This window comes from Sturnira hondurensis, unplaced genomic scaffold, assembly GCF_014824575.4.
Source record: "Sturnira hondurensis isolate 20B ecotype Veracruz unplaced genomic scaffold, ASM1482457v3 Scaffold0007487, whole genome shotgun sequence".
NCBI lineage: Eukaryota > Metazoa > Chordata > Mammalia > Chiroptera > Phyllostomidae > Sturnira > Sturnira hondurensis.
The window spans coordinates 530173-557896 of record NW_028080118.1 but is presented as its reverse complement, the minus strand read 5'-3'; the positions used below and the strand labels follow the sequence as shown (position 1 = coordinate 557896).

Genomic DNA, 27724 nt, shown 5'->3' with positions numbered 1-27724 from the left:
TGACACCTACATGCTCAGCTTACTAAACAAGCATTTACTTTATAGGTGATCTTAATTGGGCACTTTAATCTAGCTTCTGCTTTAATGATTATAATTAGTGGTAATTGTGAATTAGTGGTTACTTAATGTGGTTTTATGTTTTATTTTATAAGTGGTATAAATGTGTGACATACTGTCACAGTTGAGTTTGGGATATTTTACTGAAGCTCATCAATGTTTTTCAAACTGTGTTCCAAATATAATAATTACTCTCAGGGCTTATTTTCCCACCAGACCCCTCTCCACAATTCCTTTCTTATCTGCTTTTTGTAGTTTTTTTCAAAATGTTTCTGCATATGTTTTCTTTTAAAGAAAGGGTTCACAATGGGGAAAATAATTACAATCTCCAATTTAGAATTTAAATATCTCTTTTGTTCTTACAAATTCACTACCTAGTACAGCACTTGTAGGTGTACAGTTTATAGACTAGTCAATGATAACTTACTCTTATAAGAACCTTGCAGTCTTTCCTTTGGTAGGTATAGTTTGCTTAAGTGCTAGTTGATTCTGTCTTTCACTCAAGTGCTTACCAGCTTACTTGGCGGGTCTGTTATTTTGTATGTAAGATATATATTACATTATAATTATATATTATTTTTATTACTAGTTTTACACTGTATCTTATCTATAGAGGCTCTTTCTTTAATGATGCACTAAATCCCTTGGTTCAGAGTTGTACAGTTTCTCCTTTGAGTTTCTTTAAGACTCTTGTTTGGATGCCATAATTCTCTATGATTATATCTTCCTTAAAGATCCTTCTCTTTAAGTCAGTTATACAGTGAAGATTTATCATTACTTGATTGAATACTTTGGACTAATTTGATTCAAAAGATAATTTGGGAATGGGAACACTCCCTTGAGTTTGCCTTGGTTAGATGAATTTGATATTTTTTCAAGTGCACTGGAGAAGACTGTGTATTCTGCTTTTTGTTGGGTGGATTGTTCTGTAAATGTCAGGTCATGTTGATTGAGCTGGTCATTCAAGTGCACTGGGTCCTTGTAAATTTCCTGTCGTATCAATTATTAAGAGAGGGGGGGTGAAATTTCTAACAAAAATTGTAGTTTTGTCAATTTCTCCTTGGAGCTCTATTAGTTTTTGTTTCATGTATTCTGAGGCTCTGTAATCAGGTACGTAAGCATTCGAGATTATGTCCTCTTGATGTTATTTATTGCTGCTTGATTATCAAATGATCTTCTTAATACCTAGTAACAGTATTGACTCTGAAATCTACTTTGTTGAAAATTAGCTTCCTCTGAGTAATTTTAGCATGGCATATCTTTTTCTATCCATTTGATTTTAATGTATTTGTGCCTTTATATTTAAAGTATATTTCTTGTAGGCAGTATTACCTATAGCTGTGTCTTAATTTTTTATCCAATTTGATAATCACTCACATTTTACTGGGTTGTCCAGATCATGACATTTACTTTAATTTGAATATTCATGTGGCTGGGTTTAAATCTACTATCTTACTATTTGTCCCATTAATTTTTTTTGGGGGGGGGGTTCTTCCCATTTCTGCTTTCTTTTGGATTGAGTATTTGTCATTCCACTCTATCTCCTTTGCTATTGTCATATTTTTATTGTACATTGAATTTTATTTTTTTAAGAATTACTTTTAAAAAATGTTTTTACTTATTTTAGAGAGATGGGGAAGGGAAGGAGAAAGAGAGGGAGTGAAACTCAATGTGTGGTTGCCTCTAGCACACCCCATACTGGGGATATGACCTGCAACCCAGGCATGTGCCCTGACTGGGAATCAATACATTGAATCTTTTATATCCTTATATTTCTATTCACTTAAATTCAGCTAAATAAGAATTACAATTGAACCTCTTTAGAAATTTCTATTTGTGAGCTAAATTCTAAGGCCACCCTACAGTTTTCCTCCTAAAATAATTTCTCAACTTCCATTTAGTGACAAATATTTATTGAGCAACTATTCTGTGCTCATGTGTTAGGCTAGATGTAGAGTGGAAATTTAAGCAAGTGTAAGTAAGGATCATCCCTGCACTTCAGTGGCTTTAATTCTCTGTTCCTCATGCTCCAGAATGCAGAGGGGGTTATGGAGTGGGATGCACATTGAATTTTAACTTGCAGAGGATTTATGGTCAGTCTTTCTTTATACTGGGTAGGATTTCTATACCACTGTTGCTGCTACTGCTTATGTTGTATCTTCCACAAATCCATTAGAACATCACTTACTTCCTACAGTTGTGTCCTGTATTCTTTCATGCTCACCATGATGTTGAGTGGCTGATTATATCAAAGTTTCCGCTTGCTGTCAAACCTCCAATTACCTGTTTTGAATTTAGGCTCATTGCATTGGCATAGAAGCAGTTATAATTTCTGTTGTCCAATTTGAGATATTGACTATATTTTTGACTGCACATTCCATTAAATTATATTCTAACTATATTCACTCATTCTGTGTTAGTTCTCTCTCTCTCTGTGTCCCCTTAGAAACCACTCTGTCACTATTTCAACTTAGGAGCATGGTCTCATGTTGGTTCATGTGGAGATATAATCCTTATAAAAGTTACATTGGCCAAAAACTGTCTCCTAACTGCTCCTCTCAAATGTAAAAATTCTCTTTATTGCATTGTTTTCACACAAATTATTAATTTGTTTGATTTTTAAATACCATTTTAGGTGGTCGGGGAAAAGACGATGCTTGGATTGTTACATTTCCAGAAAATTGTAATTTCAAATGTATATCAGAAGAAGTGATAGAAAAAGTACTGACTTACTTGACATCTGTTGCGAGGTATTGCAGTTTCTAACTTTTTTTTCAGTTTGTTTTGTATTGGATACCCATATGAATAGAGTAACAGGAAAATGGCTTTTTAGTGTGACTATTATTATTATTATTGTAAATGATCATAAGACTCACCTTCAGAGTAGATGAGAAATAGAAGGGGAAGCTGTCAGTTACCTAAATTGCTGTAAAAATTATATTGAGGATTTACAAATACAAAATTGGGGGTCTAGAAGTATTTATCCCTATAAAGAACAGAAGTTGAAAATGATGATCAAACATAAAGCCTTTAATTTGTGTAAAAGGAAATCTTACTAGCCAAGAGTTAAGGTAGCTATTCTTTATTTCTTCCAAGGATAAAATAAGACTGAATGTTAAATAGATTCAAAAGTGATACTGGAATATATTAGGAGGAACTTTTTGATATCGGAGAACATTTGAGACTTGTACACTTTAAGAGGGAATATTTCAAAAGCTTCCTTAAAGGTTTAATTTAGGTCAAAGGCAAAGTCTTTAAAAGAAAAATTTTCTAGTTACTGATCCTGAAGACTAAGGGGGCACACATCTAGGCTGATAAAATTGTGAAGGTACCCCTTGAAGCTCGAAAGTGGTCTTTTTAGGGAAAATAGAAGTTCTAGCTTTCGGCTTTTAGCTCAGAGGAAGTAGGTTTAGCTTTCTTCAGTTTTCTTGAATCTGGGTTCATCCAACACCACTGCCTCCACTGAAGATTCAACCCCTATTAGATCCAAGTTATATTCCTGAGGTGCACTGGTGGGGAAGTCACTGCCATGTTTACCCTCACCTCCAAGATCTGTCCCCTGAGCCTGTCCCCCAAAAAGGTTGGTGACAACATTGCCAAAGCCACCTGTGATTGGAGGGTTCTGAGGATCACGATGAAACTGGCCATTCAGAACAGAGAGGCCCAGATGGAGGCTGTGCCTTCTGCCTCTGCCCTGGTCATCAAAGCCCTCAAAGAACTACCATGAGACAGAAAGAAGCAAAAAAAAAAAAAAAAACCCCATTAAGTACAGTGGAAATACCACTTTTGATGATATTGTTAACATTGTCTAACATGTGCAGCACTGAACTCTAGAGAGCCCTCTGGAAACATTAAAGAGATTCTGGGGCTAGCTCAGTCTGTGGGCTGCAGTGTTGATGGCTGCCACCCTCATGACATCATAGATGGTATCATAGTGGGGCAGTAGGACGCCTGGACAGTTACGAACCACAAAGGAAAATATTTCAATGAAAGATCATTTGACAACCAAAGAAAAAGGTTCTATTATCCACTACACTGCCTTCCCTAAAAGAGTAGACTAGAGATAAAAACATATTTAATAGTATTTTTCCAAATGAATGAATGATCATTGATTTATGATGAACTGCCATGGCAAGTTAAATCTGATGTCATTAAAGACAGCTGTCTATAAGATTTACCTGTAACCAAGTCTGCAGTATTCCAAATCTATTTTAGTGACCTATGTACATTACACTAATCACTTGCCCCTTTAAAAAATTGACAGTCATGCCGAGAAGAAAATTTTAAAACTTTTTAAATTGATTTTAGAGTGAGAGAGAGGAAGGAGGGACAGACAGAAATTGATTTGTTGCTCCATTTATGTATTCCTTGGTTGATTCTTGTGTGTACCCTGACTGGGGATTGAACCCACAACCTTGGTGTATTGGGTCGATGTTCTAACCAACTGAGTTACTTGGCCAAAGCTCCTGAAAAAAATTTTAAATAGTGAGTAGTGGAATATGGAACAAATTTGGTTTTCCAAGGTAGCACTTTGTGATAGCTTCCAAATCCAAATCTGTCTTCAATCAAGACATCAGATGTAAACTAATAAATCAAAAGTAAGCACATATGAAGCAAATTTGGATTACTACTAAGAAATACATATTATTTTCTCTTATCTCTCAGGCACAATGGATCTGACTCCCGGTTTACCATTATTCTTGATCGACGATTAGATACATGGTCTTCTGTCAAAATCTCTCTCCAGAAAATCTCAGTAAGTACCAATGCATCTTAAGTAGCTTCTTACTTTTGTTTTACATTATACTTTCTGTTTGTGGGTGTATAAATTACTTTGATGGAGATGAAAAACTACTGATGGAGACAATAAAATAGATGGGATGGCCCTGGCTGGTGTAGCTCAGTGGATTGAGCATGGGCCTGTGAACCACATGATCGCGGTTCGATTCCCAGTCAGGGCACATGCCTGCGTTGCAGGCCGGTTCCCGGCAGGGGACCCACGAAAGGCAACCATACATTGATATTTCTCTCCCTCTCTCCTTCCCTTCCCCTCTAGAGATAAATAAATAAAATATTAAAAAAGATAGATTGGATGATAAGGTGAGAAAATAAGAAGGTTTGGTATAGGAGAATGAGCTAAACAACTTCACCCAAAATAAAACCTAATGTGAAAAGGTGAGTAGGTAATGGTTCAAGTTATGAGTGAGAAGAGATTCATGGTTCCCTATGTTTTTCAGAGCTAGGCAAGTTTTTATGGGAACTTTTAAGAAATGCAAAGAGCTGTGTTGTATACTCACTGTAATATGAAAAAGTATAAATAAGGAAGTTTAAAACAGTAGTCAGTAATCCAACAATCCCTAAATAAGCACTTTTTAACAAGTGTATCTTTCCAGACTCCTTGCCCCCCACCTGGGATAGGGATAAGGAAGTGAGCCACCTGCAAAATGACATATCTCCCCAATTGGAATCTAGTCCCCAGCTTCCCAAGACCCAGGTAGAGAAAAGAGTTTTCCTAAAGAAAATGTTATGACAGATGCAGTCCTGCCCACAGGGGAGATGACCTCTTACATTATTAGGCTCACGGGGATATAGTGGCCTTGTCTGGTACTTCTCTTTCATGGGAGAGGAGGGAGATGAGGAACCCATAGAGTCCTGAGCTGGCAAGAGCGGAGCTGTTTATGGAAGCACCGTGTTGTCAACCTCAGATCAGAGTGGTTGGGAATCAATATACATTTTTCTTTGAGAATCCAACATCATCAACAATATGAAATTTTTCCTTTGTCTCCTGACTGACACAGGAAGCCACACCCGCTAGAGAAAGTTGATTTATATGTGACAGCAAGATAAAAATCTAGGCTGTTGGACTTCTGAGCCTGAGTTCTTTCCACTATACTCAGTTGCTAACAAGTGTGAGAAATACAGTTGACACTTGAACAACACAGGTTTAAACTATGTGGGTCCAATTATACATAGATTTTTTTTCTTTTCCTTTTTAAAGATTTTTACTTATTTATTTTTCAGAGAGGGGAAGGGAAGGAGAAAGAGAAAGAGAGAAACATCAGTGTGTGGTTGCCTCTCACATACCCCAGACTGGGGACCTGGCCCACAACCCAGGCATGTGCTCTGACTGGGAATCAAATTGGCGATCGTGTGGTTTGCAGTCTGGCGCTCGATCCACTGAGCCACACCAGCCAGGCCCAGATTTTTTTCCAATACATACTGTAAATGTATTTTCTCTTCCTTATGTTTTTCTTGACATTTTATTCTCCGTAGCCTATTTTATTGTGAGACTATAGTATATGATACATATAATATGCAAGATATGTGTTAATTTATTGTTTATATCACCAATAAGACCTCTGGTCAACATTATGCTATTAGTAGTTAAGTGTTGGGGAGTGAAGAGATATCTGCAGATTTTTGACTATATGGGTGGTTGGGACCCTAATCCTGCATTGTTTAAGGATTTAACTGCGTACTGGACATCACATGGTAAAATGAATGAGAACATTATTCTTTTCATACCCAGTATGAATAGAACCATCTTAGGCAAGTCAGCAGATTGTTTTTGCTTTGTTTGTTTGTTTCATTAGCAGAGGTGCTTAACTAAGCAATGGAGAGAAGAGTTAACACCAGATTGACAAGATGCTAAAATAAAATAACAAAGACTTGAGTTTGTATAATATCTTTTTGCCACTATAGAAGCAGTCACATTTATTAAGTAATATTGATTCTCTTTATTTCCTGATTAAGTATTCCAGCAGAAGTCATTATTATTGGCTTATGGATGAGAGCATTGCATTGACATATACACTTCGGAAAGGTTATGTGAGCTCAAATAGCTAATAAAAAGAGCCAGAGCAAGAATTGAATTTTTGTGAATTTCAGTTGTGCCCTTTCCACCTGCTGCTTTCTATCATTTTCCAAATTAATTGTGCATAGACTAATAAATTCAGTGTTCTTTAGAAAAAAGTAAAACTCCTTTGGAGAGAGTAAATCCACCCTCCATATAGTGTTGGGCCTTATCAATGGTGTTAAGTGAAGTAACAGCTATTTACCTTCCACTGGTTTATCAGGGTTGGTCCTTAAGCATGTTGAACGGACTTTAGTTTGTGCCAGTGATCAATTATTTTATACCAAATATAACACTTGTTACAATGAAACATTCAAATTACTGAGCCTAACTTTTTTTCTTTTGGCCATAACTACCTGCTTGGTTAAATTAATTGTTATTTAGTGACCATTTGACACATGGCATCGGTTTTTTTGTCAAACAGTTTTTTGGCCAAATTTTAATGTGTTTTAAATTTGTTTTTTTTTTCAAGGTTTTATTTATTTTTAGAGAGAGGGGAAGGAAGGAAGAAAGAGAAGGGGAGAAACATCAATGTGTGGTTGCCTCCCTTGTGCCCTCTACTGGGGACCTGGCCCACAGCCCAATTGTGTGCCCTGACTGGGAATCAAACCAGCGACTCTCTGGTCCATAGGCCAACACTCAGTCCACTGAACCACACCAGCCAGGGCTCAAGTTTTAGTTTTTTACTAATCAAATAGGTTGCTTGGAATAGAGGTCTTCTTTTTCCTAAAACAGAAATATAAGATTCAGTTGTGGTCCTATTGATTTTGGGTCAACAGAGGAATACTGACTTGATTTTTGGGAGATAATTCTCCCCTTTCTATTTTCCTAGGAATGCTTTGTTACTGAGGAAGAATGAACCATGGTTCAGCAAAGAGATGGGCACTCAGGGTCCCTTTGTTCTCATAACTGTCAAATTGATGGCACTGGGAAGAAGTGGGGGTACAGGTGATGGCAACATGTAACTGGTTATAGATTAAGTGTTTCCTTTTTTGAGTATATTTTATTGATTATGCTATTACAGTTGTCCCATTTTTCCTCCTCTTTATCCCCCTTTGCCCTGCACCCACTCTCCTGCATTCCCCCACCTTAGTTCACATCCATGGGTTGTACATGTAAGTTCTTTGGCTTCTCCATTTCCCATACTGTTCTTAACCTCCCCCTGTCTATTTTGTACCTACCACTTATGCTTCTTAGTCCCTGTACCTTTTCCCCCATGCTCCCCATTCCCCTCCCCACTGAGAACTCTCCATGTGATCTCCATTTCTGTGATTCTGTTCCTGTTCTATTGTTTGCTTAGTTTTAGTTTTAATTTTTTAGGCTCAGTTGTTGATAGGTATGAGTCTGTTGTCATTTTACTGTTCATAGTTGTGATCTTCTTTTTCTTAGATAAGTCCCTGTAACATTTCATATAATAAGGTTTGGTGATGGCGAACTCCTTTAGCTTGACCTTATCTGGGATGCACCATACCTGTCCTTCCATTCTGAATGATAGCTTTGCTGGATAAGTGGTTCTTTTGAACATTTTAAATGTTTCTGCTTGTGGTAGTTTGTATACCTAAACTCAAGAGCACATTAATTGCGTCTCAACCATTCAGCACTGTTTGCAATAAAGGTAAATACTGAATACAAGCTGACTTCAAGAGCAACAGTTGGCATTCAGAGAATTGTCATTGCATAGATAGATGTAACTGTCTTTGGTATATTATTTTAAATGAGTATCAATGAAATAATTTTATAGTTCAATTTGAAGACCTTAATTTGTAGGTTCCAAGATAAACTATGCAGTTAGGTTTATATTTCATAATTCATGATAGGAGACACGACTTATTTTAAGTTATACGTTTTGGGAAAATGCTAATTTGGGAGAGAATTCTATCCATCTTAGAAAATTTGCATGTTTTATTCTTTCTAGATTACCATCAGGAAAAAATTCACAAACTGTCAACTTTCATAAGGCTTAAATACAGAATAGAATTTAATTAAAAAATAGAATTGAATTTTAAGTTATAGACCAGGGTAGGACAAGGATGAAGGTATCAGTTAATACTACCTTCACAAAGATTCTTACCATTCCACCTTAAAAATCAAACTGCGCAGAGGAGAAAGCCAGTCCCATCAAGCCCCTAGGAGAGTCCGTTTTTTTCCCCCTTTCTTCACTCTTAGGACATGCCCGATCTTCTTGAGCAGTCCAGCACAAGCTAATCCATGAGGTTCAATCAGGCTAAGTAATTGGGGAATGTGTCAACTCTGAATTACAATGAGCAGCAGGGAAGGATTTGTCAGCTGACTAATCAGGGATAGTGGTTTTCTTACCGTGCTGCCACAGTGGTAATGGAAGCTGCTACAGCTACAGTAGCTTTGTGTGGTAGAGATTTTTGGCTGCCGCTTTTCAATACTACCTCAGAAGCAGCTCATATTTCATCAATGTTGCATTGACAATTGGAAAAGAAGAGTGTTATTGTGTATAAGCGAGATGGCAGAAGCAACTCCCCCGAGAGGCAAGATGAGGTTCAGAAGGAATGCGGTAAGGGCTCTGCCTGCAGTCCTGGAAAGCCTCTGCCCAAGTTCAAGTGCAGGGATGCTGCAGCATGGTGCTATAGCACAAACTGCTGAATGGGGCTTTTAAGGACAGATGGAGAGAATGGAGACTTGTATTTGCATGGATTGCATTGATGTGCTTACTGTGGCGATGCCATCGGGAAACATAGAATGTAATTTCAAAATTTCAATCTAATCAAGTTTTTATGAGGGAGTGCCGTTAGCCACTTAAGACTATATGGACAATTTTGAATCACTTGGCAGAGTAGCTTTAAATGACTGGTTAAAATAACATCTAACAGGAGGGGATTCATTCTTTCTTTCACTGTGGTCAAGTACAGTTTGATATCATGATAAGGCCCGGAGACAACTTCATCAGCATTTAAAAAGGAAGCCCTCCCTGGGTGTTATTGTACTAGTGACAACATTTTAAAGCCTAATGAATTGAAGTGTTTCTGATTTTAATTCTTCTCCAAGTTAAAACTTTAAAGATACAGAACTCTAGCCTATTGACAACTTTTTAAAAGAAAAACAGAGTGACTCACTTTTCACTATAGGCTAGAATTTAGAAATCTTTCCTTGAAAATATGTTTCCAGCATTTTTCTACCTAAAATTTTCCCTTTATTAGCTTAGTTGTATACTAAATTCCCAGCAAATCTTTAAAGTGATATATGTATTTTTGGGGGGTAAATATGAAATAATAGTAGCTAATTGAGCAACTAACTAGTTATCAGCAGGAATTTAACTGCCACTTTTTTCTTTCAAAACTTAAGATAATATTTATGTTACAATTTAAAATATAATACTTGCTCATCAAAATATTGATACAACACCAAAAATAAAGATCAGATATACAAAATAACATTTGGAATCAAAAGTAAGATAAAGGAGATAAATGAGTAAGAATTTTATTGTGGCTGAAAGACAGTGACCATCACTGAGTGAGTAAATGAGTTATGTTCTAAAAAACCTCTTAGCACAGAATGCTATTTTAAAATTACAGTTTACGTTATGAATCTTTTTATTTTGACAAAATTGTATCTCCAGATCTACAAATGATTTTGTATAATGAGAATAATAGCCTCAGACTTTTTAAAAAAGATTTTATTTATTTATCTTCAGAGGGGAAGGGAAGGAGAGAGGGAGAGAAACATCAATGTGTGGTTGCCTCTGGTGGGTCCCCTGGTGGGAACCGGCCCGCAACCCAGGCATGTGCCCTGACTGGTAATCGAACCGAGATTGTCTGGTTCTCAGGCCCATGCTCAATCCACTGAGCTACACCAGCCAGGGCTAGCTTCGGACTTTTAATAGACAATTTTTTGGCAAAAATGCCTGTGTAGATGCTTTGCAGTATTGGGTACAACTGACATTAATACTTTTGTTATCCAAAGTAACTGACTCAGAAAGTTCATAATTGCTTTATATATAGATGCTTTTTCAGTGGCAAACTTAGTTTCATGTATATACACATGCGTTAATAACATAAGGCTTAAATACACAAATAAATACAGTACACAAGTACTCATTGAAGAGAGGCATCTAGTACTGTGCTACACACAATATAAATTGACGAGATAAATATGGGATGGCTATTGAGCTGAAAGAGTTTTCAGTCGAGTAGAGAAGGTAGGACATGTTCATAAATAACTAAAACGCAAGAACTTCTACCTGGTGGGGACGTCCTTATAAAGGAGATGACATTTGTTTAGATCTTATGTAAAAGCATACGTCTTCTTACCTTTCTTTGATTCTTTCCTCCATTATTCTCTTAAATGAATTACTTTAAGAGGCCCCTAGGAACAGATATCTTGACATTGATTAGATTGTCTTAAAACACAGAACTATAGTGGAAGACAAATTTGTTCTGCTTGCATGGATAGGGCTTGGCCAGAGTGAAAACTCGGAAACTCAGCTGATGACACAGTGGTTTAACTTTGGAGAATCTCTGGAGTTAGCCTGGTTCTGGAGACTATGATAGGTAGTGCCTGACAGGATGGTGCAGTGGATTTAAAGTCCAAAGAGAGGCTTAAATTGGTTACTTGGTGGAAGTTGCAGTGACTGTGGTCGAGTGAGAGGAAAGAGATGAGAACAGATATGTGACAGAAAGGGCAACCCACAAGGAAAGGAGTATTTCTTGGAACTCTGCTGCCCCTGAGATCAGTTGGCAAGTTGTTTGGTGATCTGTAGAGTAACTCATACTTTCTGTACTCTTTAAGGGTGGGGGGGGTAGGGTGTGGAAGAGTGCAGAAGTCAGTCAATCACGGCCTTGGAAATGCTGCTCTGTAGCTTGAGGTTATGAGATTTTCCCAGCCTCTTCTAAACAGATAGTTTGGACCTTATCAAGGCCAATCACAGTCCAACAATTCAACAGTATATTCTATTATAATATTAGATGATAATAGTTTCTGTTTACTGGGCTCCATGATGTCAAATTGTTTCCAGCAATGTGTTTGAATGTTAATGTTTGTTCCATTTTGTAGATGTTAATGTCAAGTCATTCCCAAATGCTAGGCATCAGGTCTGAGTGTGCATTCAGTCCATGCATTGTTAAGTACCTGTCCTGAAAATTATTATGTGCTGTGGAAAAAACTCACCCTTAGGATTCAGGTAGGCCTGGGTGCCACTGTTCCCTGTCTATAACCTTGGGCAAGTTTTTTCACCGCTCTGCTTCAGTTTGCTCATCTGTAAAAAGGCCATCATACCTACATCACTGCAATGTTACAAAGAGTAAATGGGGTAATATATATAACAAGCCTGGCACATATGTAATAGGCTTTCAGTCAAGGGTTCCCTCTGTTACTGCATTTCTTTATCCTAAATATTTAAAAAAGTAAAAGCAATAAAAATAGAAATATTTTTAAAATATTTTATTTATTTTCAGAGAGCGGGGAAGGGAGGGAGACAGAGAGGGAGAGAAACATCAGTGAGTGGTTGCCTCTCATGAGTCCCTTACTGGGGGCCTGGCCTGCAACCCAGGCATGTGCCCTGACTGGGAATCAAACTGGTGACCCTTTGGTTCGCAGTCTGGTACTTAATCCACTGAGCCACACCAGCCAGGGCTATAAATGATTTTTATACTGAAGTAACCACATTCTTTATTAGATAAGCCATTTTAGGCAATTTTAAAGAAATAACTAGAATGAATGAAAAGTGTGAATGAAGTATATGAATTGCTTCTGTTAGGTATTTCACAAAAGAAATGAAATAAGGTGAATTTCTAGACTTTGGTAGTGCAATGGTGTATCAAGTTTATGCCTTTTGGTGGTGTTATTGCTGTCCTTACTGTTATGTGTCCACATAACTGGGTGACCTGAGGGAACATGTGAGGAGAAAGGGAGTAAATCTTTTCTCTAGGAGGAAAAGGTGAGAGAAAGCTCATTTTGTGCCCATGAACCTGAAGAACCAGTAAGAACTGCTGCAGAGGGCCGGGGTGGGGCCACACACAGTGATGGGAGAAATGACTCTGAGCCCTATGAAGATGAGCAATGTATTTGCCTTTTACTTGAGTACCTTTAAGCAGTCACATGTTGGAACTCAAAAAAAAAAAAAAACAAAACAAAACAAACAATGCCTGCAGTAAGCTAAAAGCAACACTGTTTTCTCTCTCATGTTACCTGTGTTTTTAAGGGGAAAAAATGACAAAATAAAGCAAGTGTGACCCCTGCCCACATCTCTGTGCTCTTTTTGATAAGTTCCTAAAAATGATTTATAGTTTTAAATTCTAGGGTTTGATTTTGGAGAAAATAGAAACTGTGCCTTTTCATGTTTATATAACTATACAGATTACAGAGACTTAAAATAGCATACTCAAGAATTTATGAACGTAGTTTCTCCAGACCAAAATGGGAGAAAGCTCAATGGTCTTGCGATGTATTTGCTGTGAGATACGTGCATGCAGCTATACTATTTATAATATGTGATATGCTATTTGATTGCTCATTTGAATACTAGCTTTAAAATGGGTTATCTTGAATGTTTAGTTATGTAAATATCTATATGGAGGAAAAGCACTGTCTCTATATACCTATCTACAAACACATCTTAAATCTAAACGGCCTTGCAGGTTAAAATTTCTTGAGTTCTCTGTCTTCTCTAGATTCTTATTGCCAGCAATCACAGATAGAAAAGTGTACATATTATTGCCATGGGCCCATGTTCATATATGTGAAGCTTTAATTCAGAGTTTGCAAACTAGTAGTCCGTAGAAGTATTTGTTTAGGCTGTATATTATTTGGTGTTTGTTTTACCAAACTTTTAATTTGTTTCCCATTTTTAAAGATCTTGAAGTTTTTCCCTGGCTGGAGTGGCTCAGTGGATTGAGTGCCGGCCTGCAAACCAGAGGGTCGCTGGTTCAATTCCCAGTCAGGGCACATGCCTGGGTTGCAGGCCAGGTCCCCAGTGTGGGGGTTGCACAAGAGACAACCACCCATTGATGTTTCTTTCTCCCTCTTTCTTTCTCCTTTCCCCTCTCTCTAAAAATAAATAAAATATTTTTAAAAATCCTGAAGTTTCACAGAAAATGTGGATTTCTGGCTTCTTTGGGGGAATCAAAAGACTTGGCAAAGCTGGGCCCACCTTTCCACATGACAGTTAGCTGGAACTGAGTAGTGAGTGCCTCTCCCACAATGCTTTCCAGCTTGCCACATTTCCTATTTTCTCTCATCATCTAGGAAGAGTGTGAGTTGCTACTTTCCACCTCAGTCAGGCTGTGTTTTAATTAAACTCTGCCTAGTTCATGCATTTACATTATTCCCCTAACACATGGTAGGCATTCAAGTTTGTTACCTTTGCTTTAGGTTTCATGTTTAGATTCTTGACCTTAAACCTGATCCTTATACCGTCTTTGCTACGTTGCCCCAAATTTCTCCTGTTGATTGTTTTACTGTCCACTAGGTGTTTCTCCAGAGGAGGGAAAGCTAAAATGAACATATGCACACACACATATATATATATGTGTGTGTGTGTATGTATATACATATATATATATATATGTACATTCTCCTTTTATTTTTTCAATTAAAGTTTGTTTAAGTGTTTGGCTCTGCACTCAGATGAATCTGGTCTTTAATTCTGCCACTTACAAGCAAGCTATAAATTCTTGAAAAATAACCTCACAAAACTTCAGTGTATTATTCTTTTTAAAAAGATATTACTTATTTATTTTTAGACAGAGGGGAAGGGAGGGGAAAGAAAGGGAGAGAAACATCAATGTGTGGCTGCCTCTTATTTGCCCCCTACTGGGGAGATGGCCTGCAACCCAGGCATGTGCCCTGACCGAGAATTGAACCAGTGACCCTTGTTTCACAGGCCAGTGCTCAGTCCACTGAGCCACACCAGCCAGGACAGTGTATTAGTTTTCTATTGCTGCTGTAACAAATTACCACAAATGGTATGTACTCTGCTAATATATTTAAATGTATTCTGTTAATGTTCTGAAGGTGAGAACCAAAATGAGTCTTACTGGGCTAAAAGAAAGGTGTCAGCAGGGCTTTGCTCCTTGTGGAGGCTCTAGAGGAGAATCAGTTTCTTTGACTTTCCAGCTTCTAGAGGTGCCCACATGCCTTGGCTCATGGTCCCATGTCACTCTGACCTCTGCTTCCATCATCACATCTCTTCCCTTACTCTGGTCCTCTCGATTCCCTTTTTGTCTAATAAGGATCCTTGTGATTACATTATTCCTGTCCTGATAACCCATGACATCTCCCCACCTCAGGATCCTTAATTTAGTCACATTTACAAAGTCTCTTTAGTAATGTTATATATTCACAAGTTATATGGATTAGGATGTGGACCTTTTTGGGAAATCATTATTCTGCCTACTACTTCCAGTTTTCTCCAGCTGTGAAATGAGGATAAAATAAGAACCTAATGCATGTAAAGTACTTGGCACAATGTCATAATAATGCTCAGGATTAGCATAATTTTTGCAATAACAATTGAATAAAAAGCAACACTCCCACCCGTGGCAATCTAGCCAATCTCCTTTTCCTACCTTAAGTCTTTGAGAGGCCCTGAATATATACAAATATATATATATATACATATGTCTTTTTTTTTCTAGAGAGGGAGAAGCTATGTAAAGTAGTCGTTCATGTGAGCTTGTGGATTTGCTATAATTAGACAATATAGCAACCACCTGTTTCAGTTTGGGATAAGTGAGTGGGCCTGGGAATGAAAAATCAAGTGTATTTTTTACATACATGGGATTTAATGGGCATGAGGGATAGAAACAATATACGTGGTCTGAACAGTTTAATTTAGTTTTGTAAAAAACCAAAAATGACTGACAAATCAAATGAATTGTTTCAGTGCCACCCAATTATTTAGTAGTTTTATAGCTATTGCATACAAGTTATTTATTTGTCCAAATGGAAGATTTGCATAGTAGCCGAGTAAAGATCTCAAAATTATTTCAGTAGCTGAAATTATTGTACAATCAAAAATATTGTAAATGTTATTATACAGGCAATAAATGAAGTCTTCATCCTTGATAGTGCATTTTCTTTTTTTAAAAAATTTTTAAAGATTTTATTTATTTTATTTTATTTATTTATCTTTAGAGAGGAAGGGAAGGAGAGAAGGAGAGAAACATCAATGTATGGTTGCCTTTTGTGCTTCCCCTGCTGGGAACTGGCATGTGCCCTGACTGGGAATCGAACCACGATCATGTGGTTTCGCAGGCCTGCGCTCAATCCACTGAGCTACACCAGCCAGGGCAATAGTGCATTTTCTTTAAAAATACAGCTTTTGTGGGCTTTTGGTGATAAGCAAGTCACTAAACATTTTCAAGAAATTAAGGAAGGAGACAAAATAATCAGAAAGTTTTACTTAAAATGATCTGATTAGAATGTAGAATTTTCTTCAGAAGCATTCTATACAGCCATCAGTGTTTTGGATAAACTACTTGATTAAATAGTGACAATAAGTGATTTAACAAATAGCCAGCACTAAACCCCTGCCTGGCTTTGGAGGAGCTGGAGGCTTTCAAACCCTGCTGAAACTCTTCCTGTGGATTCTGTGGACAGTGATTCTGCTCCTCTCTTTATATTTTGCTCCCTGCTGCGTGATCAGCTGTTCCTAGACCTGGCTGCTGGGACAGCTTTGTTCTCCTAGGAATGGCAGGGTGGAGACTTGGGCCTTAGCTCAGGCAAAGAGTTGCCACATGGCCTTCTCTGTTCCCGTTGTATCTTCCACCCTGATTTGGGAGGAGGGTGAGCATTCCCGACTTTAAGTTGGTCTTCCCCAGGGTCTTGCATCCAGATATTTCCTACTCCATACCAGAGACTATGACATTAAGGAAAGTCAGAGAGAAAGAGACAATGAGACCACATTAACCTAAAATCAATGAAAGGATAATAGCAATTTTACTTTAAGTGTTGGCAAAAGTTGGGTGCTTTCAGTTCCGTTGAAAAGTGAAAAAACAAAAGTCTGGATCAAAGCAGGTAGTATAATAATACAGTGATTTTTGTATGTGAAGGAGAAGGAATGAACTTAACTGCTAAAGTGAATGGGATAGAAATAGAATCAGTGTTTTCAAGCTAAAAATAGGTCCAGAGTTCTTACAAATCCTTGTCAGAGTCTCTCCTTAAGTAAGACTGTGTCCATATTCTGGGAGTTTTCTACCTAAACTTGCTTGGCCTTGGGTCTAAGAATCCAAAGTAAATTATGTTATTAATTATTTTAGAGTTTACAAACTACCTTTATATTTACTATTTCTTTTGATTCTTATAATAACCATGGGTGGTGTGAACCAGGCTTAGCATAAAACACAATATATATTATGTACATAATAGAGGAGAGAATGTACATTGTCATTGGAACTCTATCTCTGTTTCTCCAGAAAAGTTGAAATAAGATTTCTCCAGCAACAGGGGTCATGATTCCCAGTAACTCTGCAACTGTGCCATCAAAGTTCCCTTTTCTTAGCACCAATTTGTAAAATCATAGGGCAGGACTTTTGTCCTACTTACATCAAATCTTCATCCCACTAATCATTGTGTGTTGGAAGGGCAAGGTCATGTAGAAAGACAACAGTTTTTATTACGAACCAATGAAAATTGTAAGAGGCCTCTTTTTGTCCATCTGGGGTGCTATGACAGAATACCATAGATTGGGTGGCTCATAAAGAGAAATTTATTTCTCATAGTTCTAGAGGCTGGAAGGACAATATCAAGGTCCTGGCAGATTTGATGTCTGGTGAGGGCCTAGTTCCTGGTTCCTAGAAGGTCATCTTTCTCTGTGCCCTCACATGGCAGAAGGGGTGAGGTATCTTTTGGGGGTCCATCTTATAAGATTGCTAACCCCATTCATGAGGGTTGCAACCTCATGCTCTAATCACCTCTAAATGGCCCCACCTCCAAATATTAGCACATTCAGGCTTGTTACAACATATGAATTCGGGGGAGGCATAAACATTCAGTGTAAAGCAGAGGGGAAGAAATTTCTCATGAAGGGAGAGGGTAGTACAGACATGGCCACTTGGAGGACTTATAAGTTGGACAGCCATCCCAATTCGTATCTATTTATTATCTTTGTTTAATTTAGTGATTTAATTTTGTGCTCTTTTACCTATTTGTATGACACTCAGTTCTCTTTCCCTGTAGTTCTCATTGCTACTTAATTGTTTTTTTGTTTTATCAGTATTTCCAATTGAATTTTTAAAATTCCCACTTTTACGTGTCATTTCCCTAAGAGTTTAGTTCTTACAACTCAGTGAAAATTATTAGACTTTATTTTTTTTAGAGCAGGTTTGAGTTCACAGCAAATTGAGCAGAAAGTACAGAGTTCCCATTACTCTGCCCCACAATATCCTAACAACTTTCGTATTATAATTTTAATTACTAGTATTTCAACATGCTTGAAATATTATTATATTTTTCGACATTTGTTTTTAAAGATTTTATTTTTAAAGAAAGGGAGGGAGAAAGAGAGTGAGAGAAACCTTGATTGTATGCCACTCACATGCCCCCAACTGGGGACCTGGCCCACAACCCAGGCATTTGCTCTGACTGGGAATTGAACTGGTGACCTCTTGCTTCTCAGGCTGGTGCTCAACCCACTGAGCCACACCAGCCAGGGCTGAAATAGTATTGTATTTTAAATATTTCTGGTATACTTTGCTTTATTGTGCTTTAATCTTCTGTTTCGAGGCCAACTCCCAACACTGCATTCCCAGACTGGCCTTCTTTCCTTTCTTCCTTGTACATAGGTTTGCTGATGCACATCGTCTGGATGTTCCGCTTACCCTGTCAACCTGACAGGTCCAGGAATGGGCGTCAGTATCTTGTCCCCCTCGTGAAAACCTGCTCCTCTTGTGTTCTCCATGTTAGTGAGGGCTGTACCATTCACCTAGTTACTCAAGCCAGAAATCTGGAGATTGATTTCCTAGGTTTTCCATTGTTTTAAACTATTTTTATCGTTGTTTAGTTACAGTTGTTCCACCATTTCCCCCTGTTGCTCTTCCCTGCCCCGTCCCCCCCCCCACTCCGACAGTCTACCCCCTATAGTTTGTGCCTATGAGTCCTTTATTCATGTTTTTTTGACTTGCCCCTTCCTTTACTTTCCCCTATTATCCCTCTTCCCCCACCCCTCTGGTAACTCTCAGTTTGTTCTTTATTTCCATGTCTCTGGTTCTATTTTGCTCATTTGTTTGTTTTGTTGACTCCGTTTCTCTTATAGGTGAGATTGTATGGCACTTGTCTTTCACCACCTGGCTTATTTCACTTAGCGCAATACCTACAGTTCCATCCATACTGTCGTGAAGAGTAGGAATTCATCCTTTCTGCTGTGTAGTTCTCCATTGTGTAAATGTACTACAGTGTTTTGATCCACCCATTTTCAGATGGGCACTTAGGCTGTTTCCAGGTTTTTCTTTCTTATTAGACACATTCCGATATCATGTCTTGCAGATTCTCTCTGCTGATTTCTATCCTCATCCCTAGTATTGTTGCTCCAGTTTAGGAAATCCTCCTCCCTGGGTTGGATTACTGTACTGTAGCCTCCTAGCTCACCTCTTTGCTTTCACTCTCTTCCAAATCCAGTCCCAAAGCCAGAGTGATCCTCCTAAAATGCAAACTGATCATGTTGCTCTGCTGCTTGAAACTTCTTAGCGTCTTTCCTTTTCTCCAGGGGAAAACCCAAGCCTTATCCTGAACCAGCTCCTGCCCATCTTTTCAGCACTGGTTCCCATTGCTATCTCTCCATCATCCTTTTCCCCTAGCCTTTCTGATTGGAACTTCTTGAAGCAATGGGGTAATAGAGTGATTAACAGCACAGACTCAGGTGTAAATGAAGGCCTCACCAGCTGGGTCAATTACACTTAAATATATGAGCCTCACTTTCTTTGTTAGAATAGCCTAACTACTTGAAATAATTATTATGAAGAGGAACTATGATAATGTTGGCAAAATACTTGGCACATAGTAGAGCATTTGATGTGTGGTAGTTTACTATTAATATAGGCCTATAGTAGTCCATCCCTTACTAATTTTGCATAGTTCCCTCCTTGTCTTTTGCATTATTTCATTTAGCAATTATTTCTTGGCCACCTATTATGTACCAGTATTCTAGAAGCTGGAGAAGTGTTGGTGCACCAGGATGACGTGTTATTCCAATTAACCTCTCCTTATGCTTTGAAACCTTTCTTGACATTCCTAGGCCTAGAATGTGCAGTGCTACCACTTCCTGTTGTGTCTTTTTCTAACGCCCTTGTTTCACTTATTAAATTATTGTGCTATAGAGCTAATGGTTATTAATGTCCTCCACTATTTTCAGACTGTCATTTTCTTGCAAGAAGTGTACAGACTATATTTTATTAATTTGGGTGTACTGAATGCTAACAGGGCTTGATAATTATTCATTTAAATACACGGAGCCCTGGCTGGTGTAGGTCAGTGGATTGAGCACGGGCCTGCGAACCACATGATCACAGTTCGATTCCCAGTCAGGGCACCTGCCTGGGTTGCAGGCCAGTTCCCAGCAGGGGACTCACGAGAGGCAACCATACATTGATAAAAAAAATACACAGAGTGGACACACAGAAGATATTCAGTGAATGTTGCTTGAATAAAAATAAACATTTGTGTTCATAAAATAGTTTTCTTCTGTTATTTACTACAAGTATGCAGGATTTGAGTTTCCTTTGACTTTTAGGGATACTCTAGGAACCTGTCTCCTAATTCTGTTTATAGGGAATACATGCAATTTCAGTACAAATAAATAAATAACTTTAAAATGAAGCTTAAGAGTATAATTCTTTGTAACTTGAGACTTTAGTGTGAGAAAATGCCATGCCATGAGCATTGCAAAGATCTGACCTGATGAGCTTGCATTGGTTTTATTTTTGGTTTTGTGTTTTTAGATTTTATCACTATCTCTTTTTAAAGTTTGTCGTTTTAGTGGCTTTCATGATTTTTAAAGTGTTTTTTTAGATTTTATTTATTTATTTTTAGAGAAGGGAAGCGAAGGAGAAAGAGAGGGAGAGAGACATCAGTGTGTGGTTGCCTCTTAAACACCCCCTACTGGGGACTAGGCCCGCAACTCAGGCATGTGACCTGCCTGAGAATTGAACCAGCAACCCTTTGGTTCTGGTGCTCAATCCACTGAGCCACACCAGCCAGGGCGGCTTTTATGAGTTTAAAATTTCTTTCCTTTCATTACAGTTTTCTGATATGTGCTCAGTTGAGTGCATGTTTTGACAATGTTTTCTTTCTTTCCTGTGCTCGCTCTTTTTATAGACTTCCTTCCCGGGGAACATACACTTGGTATTGGTTCTACGTCCAACCAGTTTTCTTCAACGGACTTTCACAGACATTGGATTTCGATTTAGTCAGGAGGATTTCATGCTCAAACTACCGGTAAGAGTATATTTTAAAAAATGTCTTGTTCCTTTTATTCTCATGAAGACTTTGTGCCATGCTGTTCATGTTATATATGTGCTCATAAAAAATTTAAAAGGAAAAAAATTGAATTTGTCTTCAAAAATGTAAATTTAAAATGGCTGAAAGTCTTCCGCTTCTACTGTTAAAGGAGTAGATTAATCAATTTTTCATGAAGCAATTCCTTTTGAAAATGATATATGTCACATATGTTATATATATATAGGGTGCAGCAAAAGGAAGTTTGCAGTTGAGAGTGTGTGAAACACAGAGTTTATTCTTGTATTATCATTTATTGATTATTGTATTTTTTCATATGAACAACTGTAAGCCTACTTTTTCCTCACCCCGTGTGTGTGTGTATGTGTGTATGTGTATATGTGTGTATAAAATCAAGACATTTCATTTTAGAAAATTATAAGTGAGTGTTTTATGTATTTGTACTCCCATGAACTTGCATCCTGAGCTAGTTCAGATGTTTTTGCTTTTTTAAAGATATTTTTATATGTTTTCAGGGCTAGGGTGCTCATAAATTTTGATATTTTTGCAAAGATCAGTCTCTCCTGATAAATTGTAACAGATTCCATAAAACCCTTTTACTTCGCAGTAGGCATAATATTCTTTCAGAAGGTTGATTGTTAACAGTGCAACATTTTAGATCAAGGAGAGTCAGGTGTTTTGGGTTTCTATGGAGATTAATTTTGCTTTGTAGAAAAATGTTTTATAAATGAAACCTGTTACTACTTGAAGAAGGTAGTGAATACATGTGTGGGGGGAGGAGCAGAAGAGATTTGCTAGAAGCATTTATAAAAGTTAAATTTCTGCTAAGTGAATGCTAAAGTTCATTGTACAGTTGAATGGAAGGATGCCCCAAAGGGCAGTTAACAGTATCTTTCTTGCTTATTTATATAGGTTGTTATGCTGGGCTCAGTTAGTGAATTGCTGACATACATTGATGACAAGCAATTAACCCCTGAGTTAGGCGGCACCTTGCAGTACTGCCACAGTGAATGGATCCTCTTCAGAAATGTATGTTCCTTTTGCCCTTACTCTAGAGCTTATGGTTCTTGTTAGCTTTTAAATTGGGTGCTAGAATTCTTTTCCTCTTCGGGAAAAACAGATTTCTGGGGTTCCTAGTTTTTAAAAGCATATAATTCAACATCTTGATTTTCTTCCATAGGAAATACCTAGAAATGCTGAAGAGTCATTAAGGATGGCAGTTGAAAGAGAGGCCTAGGGAATAAGGAGATCTTCCTCTGTCCTGCCCTGTCCTGTGGCCATGTAGTAACCTGAAGGAACAAAGAGTTGGGATTCAAATCCTAGCACTGATGCTTTTTAGTTGTATAACCTTGCACCAATTATATAACGTCTCTGAGTCTCAGTGTTCCCAGTTGTAAAATGGGAATAATAGATAAGTTTGACTCACAGGGATATTGGGAAGATGAAATGAGAGGACAAATGTAAAATGTTTGGCATGGTGCCTAGCCTATCAGTATGGCAGGCCTTCAAAAATGCAAGTCATATTATTAATCTTGCCGTCATAGTGGTGCTCCCGAGGCAGTTAGCTTTGTAGCAGAGAGTCCTCCTGTTGTAGAAATTTACAAATAGGCAAGTGTCCTGTGTCTCACAGGCATGAGTTTGTGGTATAAGAGTCTCTGCTGCAAATTCCATAGATATAGGAAACCTTCTGAAGGAAGCAATTAAATACTGTTTAATTAAACCAGGGTCCTATTTTTCTCATGTGTATTCTTCATCCGGTAGTCCTTCATGTGCAGGTACATTGTCAAAATTAGCAATGACTAGCCTTACATAACTGATAAAGCTATAAATAACCGAGCAGATACCCTGAGTTGTGTGGTAAACAGGGGGTATATGGTTGTCCTTCTTTCTCTGAGTAATTGCTTTTGGAAACAGGATGAACAGTAAAACCTTACTTGACATTTTAGGGCAACAAAACCTGGGATGAATTGTTATGACTAGAGTCCCCACATCGCCTCATGCCATCATCTTACTCAGAATGCTAATACTTGTTCATAAACTATACTAAATATCAAGTGGTCTTGATGTTCTCATCTCCCTCCAGAAGGAAAGTTATTATAAAGTGGTTTTACAATTGCAGAGTTTACTAGAATAAGGAAGACACTAGGGTTTTCAAGGTCATAAACTTAATTACTCGGGACATGACATCTTTTAGAAATAGTTCTCATCATTGTCAAGGAAAGTACAGAAATTTAGATAAAAGGCATTCAAGAAGACCATTCACCTGACTATTTAGTATTTTAGAAGCTTAGATGCAGAGTTAGAGTTGATTGCCAAGGACAGTGCCAATTCTCCTTAGCAGAGGAGAGTTCATAGTATATGTGTTTGCTTTCATACCTAAGTAAAATACAGTTACTGATCCAGGTTCTGATACGCTGGCACAGATCCCACAAAATTTAAAAAAAATTGCTGGCTCTTTGCAGGCTATAGAAAACTTTGCCCTCACAGTGAAAGACATGGCTCAGATGCTACAGTCCTTTGGAACTGAACTGGCTGAGACAGAACTACCAGATGACATTTCTTCAATAGAAAAACTTCTTTCAATTCATGCTGAAAGGTATCACCTGTTGAAGGTACGTCTGACAGAGGGGACAAACGAATGTTTTCCATAGTCTTTTTCTAGAGAGGTATTCAGTGTGTCCATTTCACACTGATTGGCGGGTATGGAGACAAAACATACATTTATATATATTATAAAGCACGTGTAAAAAATAAGAGTACAACGGAAGGTCCTAGAATTGTTGTATCTAAGTACTCCCTTTATAAATGGTGTGTTCTCTTCAGAAGTTATTTATTTGTAAATAGAATAGTTTATAAATGTTCCAGAATAAGAAATCTAAAGTCATTTTTGTTACCACATATTTTTTATCCCATGGAAAGGCCCGCTGATTTGGAAAGTTAGAGTATGAAGATGCACACAGGTGTTCTATTTTAACATCTACCACAGGCACCATGTAAAATGGAGAACCTGATGAGGAGTCAGGAGGCCTGGTTTCTTGTCCCACCTCTGCAGTATACTAGCATCGGGACCAAGTCAAACATTGGTAAATTGATTGCCAGCCTTCTCTTCCACAGAGGGCTAGTTCTTGTTGTTTTCTACAATAAGTAGCAAGTTGATTTGGCTCTCTTACCCAGCTCTCTGGAGTGTTGGGTTGTGAAGAAATCTGAGACCTGATTTAGACGATCACCAACCGCTTTAAATTCACGTTCCCCCCAAAGTTTATAAAGGATCTGAACAAGCACTAGGATTCCCTGTAGAATTCATGTCCTTCACATGATGATAGGCTTGCTGGCTCACTGACAGATACAAGCTCTATGCAGAGGGGACATTTTTAAATTAAGAAGAGGAGAGGAAGTGCAATTTTGAATCGTAATCTAAAAACAAAACTTTGTTCAAGGAAAGAAAGCTCTGTCTCTTACAAACTATGTTATCAGGTAATTTGCTTACCCTCTCTAAATGTCAGGCTTTTTTATGTGTACAGTGAGGTTGACGATGATGATGCATGCATACCTGGTAGGGTTGTTGTGAGGATGAAATGAAGTATAGCATGTGAGATATGTACAGAATTGTTTGGCACAAAATTGCCACTAGCTCTTAAATGTTTGTGTTCTTATTCACATTGGTGGTGAGGTCGTGGGTGCTGTTCACAGAAAAATACATATACACCCAAATTTTTACATCTCCTGAAGGAACTCATAGATCACTCTTACATGCCTGAAGAATCCACCACCCAAGGTTAAGACCTTCTGAATAGGGGACTTCTGGCCAAGATGGAGGTGGAGGTGGAAATACTGTACCTCCTCGCACAACCAAATTTAAGGACAACAAAGATTTAGAAACAAAAACACAACCAAAACAGACAGAAAATTGAACTCTACCAGAGTCCAACAACAACGAACTATTCATCTAGACCGGTAAGAGGGGAGGAGTCTGTGGCCTGTGAGAGGAGTCTCAGCAGGAAGAGGCAGTGGCTGGCAAAACACGGGCATGGGGAGAAAATGAGCAGACCCAGTGAGGCACACAAGGTGGCTGGCTGACCATGGACACACATTCACGTGCAGATAAACCAGGCATATTTAAAAATGGTCAGTGAGACAGACTGCACAACCCAGGGCCCCAGCAACAGGAAATAAAGCCTAAAGGCACCAATTGGAAAAACTTTTGGGGGTTGAGGTGCTGGGAGAGGCACCTAGCCTCACAGAAGAGTTCACTGGGGAGATCCACAGGGTCCTAGGATGTACAAAAGCCCACACACCCAGGAACCAGCATCAGAAGGGCCCCATTTGCTTGTGGGAAGTGGCAGAGGGGACTGAAATCAGAGGGAGAGCCCAACAAACGCCATTGCGCCCACTCTGACCCCGCCCCCAGTCACAACCCAGCAACTGGGTCACCCTGCCCTGGTGAACACCTAAGCCTCCGCCCCTCATACATAATAGGCCTGAGCAGACCAAAACATTGTGGCTTAAGCAGAAGAACAGTTCAAAGCCCCAGAGCCAATACTTCTAAGTGACTAAGAGATAGCCAACCTATCAGATGCACAGTTCAAAGCACTGGTGATCAGGATGCTCACAGAATTGGTTGGATTTGGTCACAAATTAGATGAAAAATGAAGGCTATGCTAAGTGAAAAAAAGGAAAATGCACAGGGAACCAATAGTGATGGGACACAAACTGGGACTCAAATCAATGGAATGGACCAGAAGGAAGAAAGAAACATCCAATCAGAAAAGAATGAAGAAACAAGAATTCAAACAAATGAGGAGAGGCTTAGGAACCTCCAGGACATCTTTAAAGGTTCCAACATCCAAATTATAGGGGTGCCAGAAGGGAGAAAGAAACAGCCACGAGTGGAAAACTTATTTGAACAAATAATAAAGGAGAACTGCCCCAGTCTGGCAAAGGAAATAGACTTCCAGGAAATCCAGGAAGCTCAGAGAGCCCCAAAGAAGTTGGACCCAAGAAGGAACATACCAAGGCACATCATAATTACATAAGCCAAGGTGAAAATGAAGGAGAGAATCCTAGAAGCAGCAAGAGATAAGGGGACAGTCATCTATAAAGGAGTTCCCACCAGACTGTCAGTGGATTTCTCAAAAGAGACCTTACAGGCAAGAAGGAGCTGGAAAGAAGTATTCCAAGTCATGAAAGGCAAAGACCTACATGCAAGATTGCTCTATCCAGCAAAGCTTTCATTTAGAATGGAAGGACAGATAAAGTGCTTCTCAGATAAGGTCAAGTTCAAGGAGTTCATCATCACCAAGCCCTTATTCTATGAAATGTTAAAGGGATTTATCTAAGAAAAAGTAGATAAAAATATGAACAGTGAGAGGACAGCAAACTCACAGTTATTAACAACCACACCTAAAACAAATGCAAACCAAGAGGACAGGTAGATCAGGAGCAGAACCATAGAAATGGAGATCACAAGGAGGGTTAGCAACAGGGGAGTGGGAAGAGGAGGAGAAGGGGGAAGAAGGTACAGAAAATAAATAGCATAGACGGTAGGTAGAAAATAGACAGAAGGAGGGCAAGAGTAGTGTGGGAAATGTAGAATCTAAAGAACTTGTGACACATGGACATGAACTGAAGGGGGGGAATGGTGGGGGAGGGAATGTGCAGGGTGGAGGGGAAGGAAGGGGGGAAATGGGACAAGTGTAATGGCATAATCAATAAAATATATTTTTTTAAAAAGACCTTCTGAATAGAAGCATATGCTTCATGATTAATTAATCCAAACATGAATGTAATACTTAGGGTAGGCAGTGATGGATAACAATTAAGGATTAGGATTAGGATTAAATATTATTTGGAATTGTGTGCTCTAGTATGGTAGTCTTTGTTATGCTACCATGGTTTTATTTATGTACATTAAACTATTAGCAGAATACAGTAGATTAGCATTAGCCTCCAGTAAGAGAAGGAGGCTTACAAACACTCTATGGGGTACTTCTGCCTGTAACGATCTTGTAGAAATAGTGATTACTACATCCAGCTCAACAGGCAGAGGCTTCCTGGAGATTCTAACAGCTTTTGGATTCTATCGTACTGAGGCATTCCTTGCTTTTTCAGTTATAAAAGCAAAGGCCATTCTAGAGCTACCGTTTCTATTCTACGTGTTATAGGCATATGCATCTTTCTCTGTAGGCCATTCAGATTAGGTTCCTAGCAGGTATTTGATACATCCTGTCATACCTTTGTACAGAATGATATTACAGATGTAACCAAAGAAGGAAAAATTCTGCTAACCAATCTGGAAGTGCCTGACATGGAAGAAACTGTAAGTTCAAGATTTGAACCTCATGAGCAAACAGGAGGCGATTGGCAAACTATTAATAAGTGAGTAGTTTCTTTTGGGCT

General features: G+C 38.4%; 1 protein-coding gene across 1 annotated transcript in view; it reads left to right on the top strand.

Moving 5' to 3' along the window:
- The window catches only part of MCF2 (MCF.2 cell line derived transforming sequence), an 80637-nt gene that overhangs the window by 3952 nt on the left and 48961 nt on the right, over positions 1-27724 (top strand). The window contains exons 2-7 of the mRNA XM_037052635.1: positions 2693-2807; positions 4723-4813; positions 21188-21307; positions 22241-22357; positions 23791-23940; positions 27570-27703. Of these exons, the coding sequence (XP_036908530.1) occupies positions 2693-2807; positions 4723-4813; positions 21188-21307; positions 22241-22357; positions 23791-23940; positions 27570-27703 (727 nt within the window). The remainder of the gene's footprint in view (positions 1-2692; positions 2808-4722; positions 4814-21187; positions 21308-22240; positions 22358-23790; positions 23941-27569; positions 27704-27724) is intronic.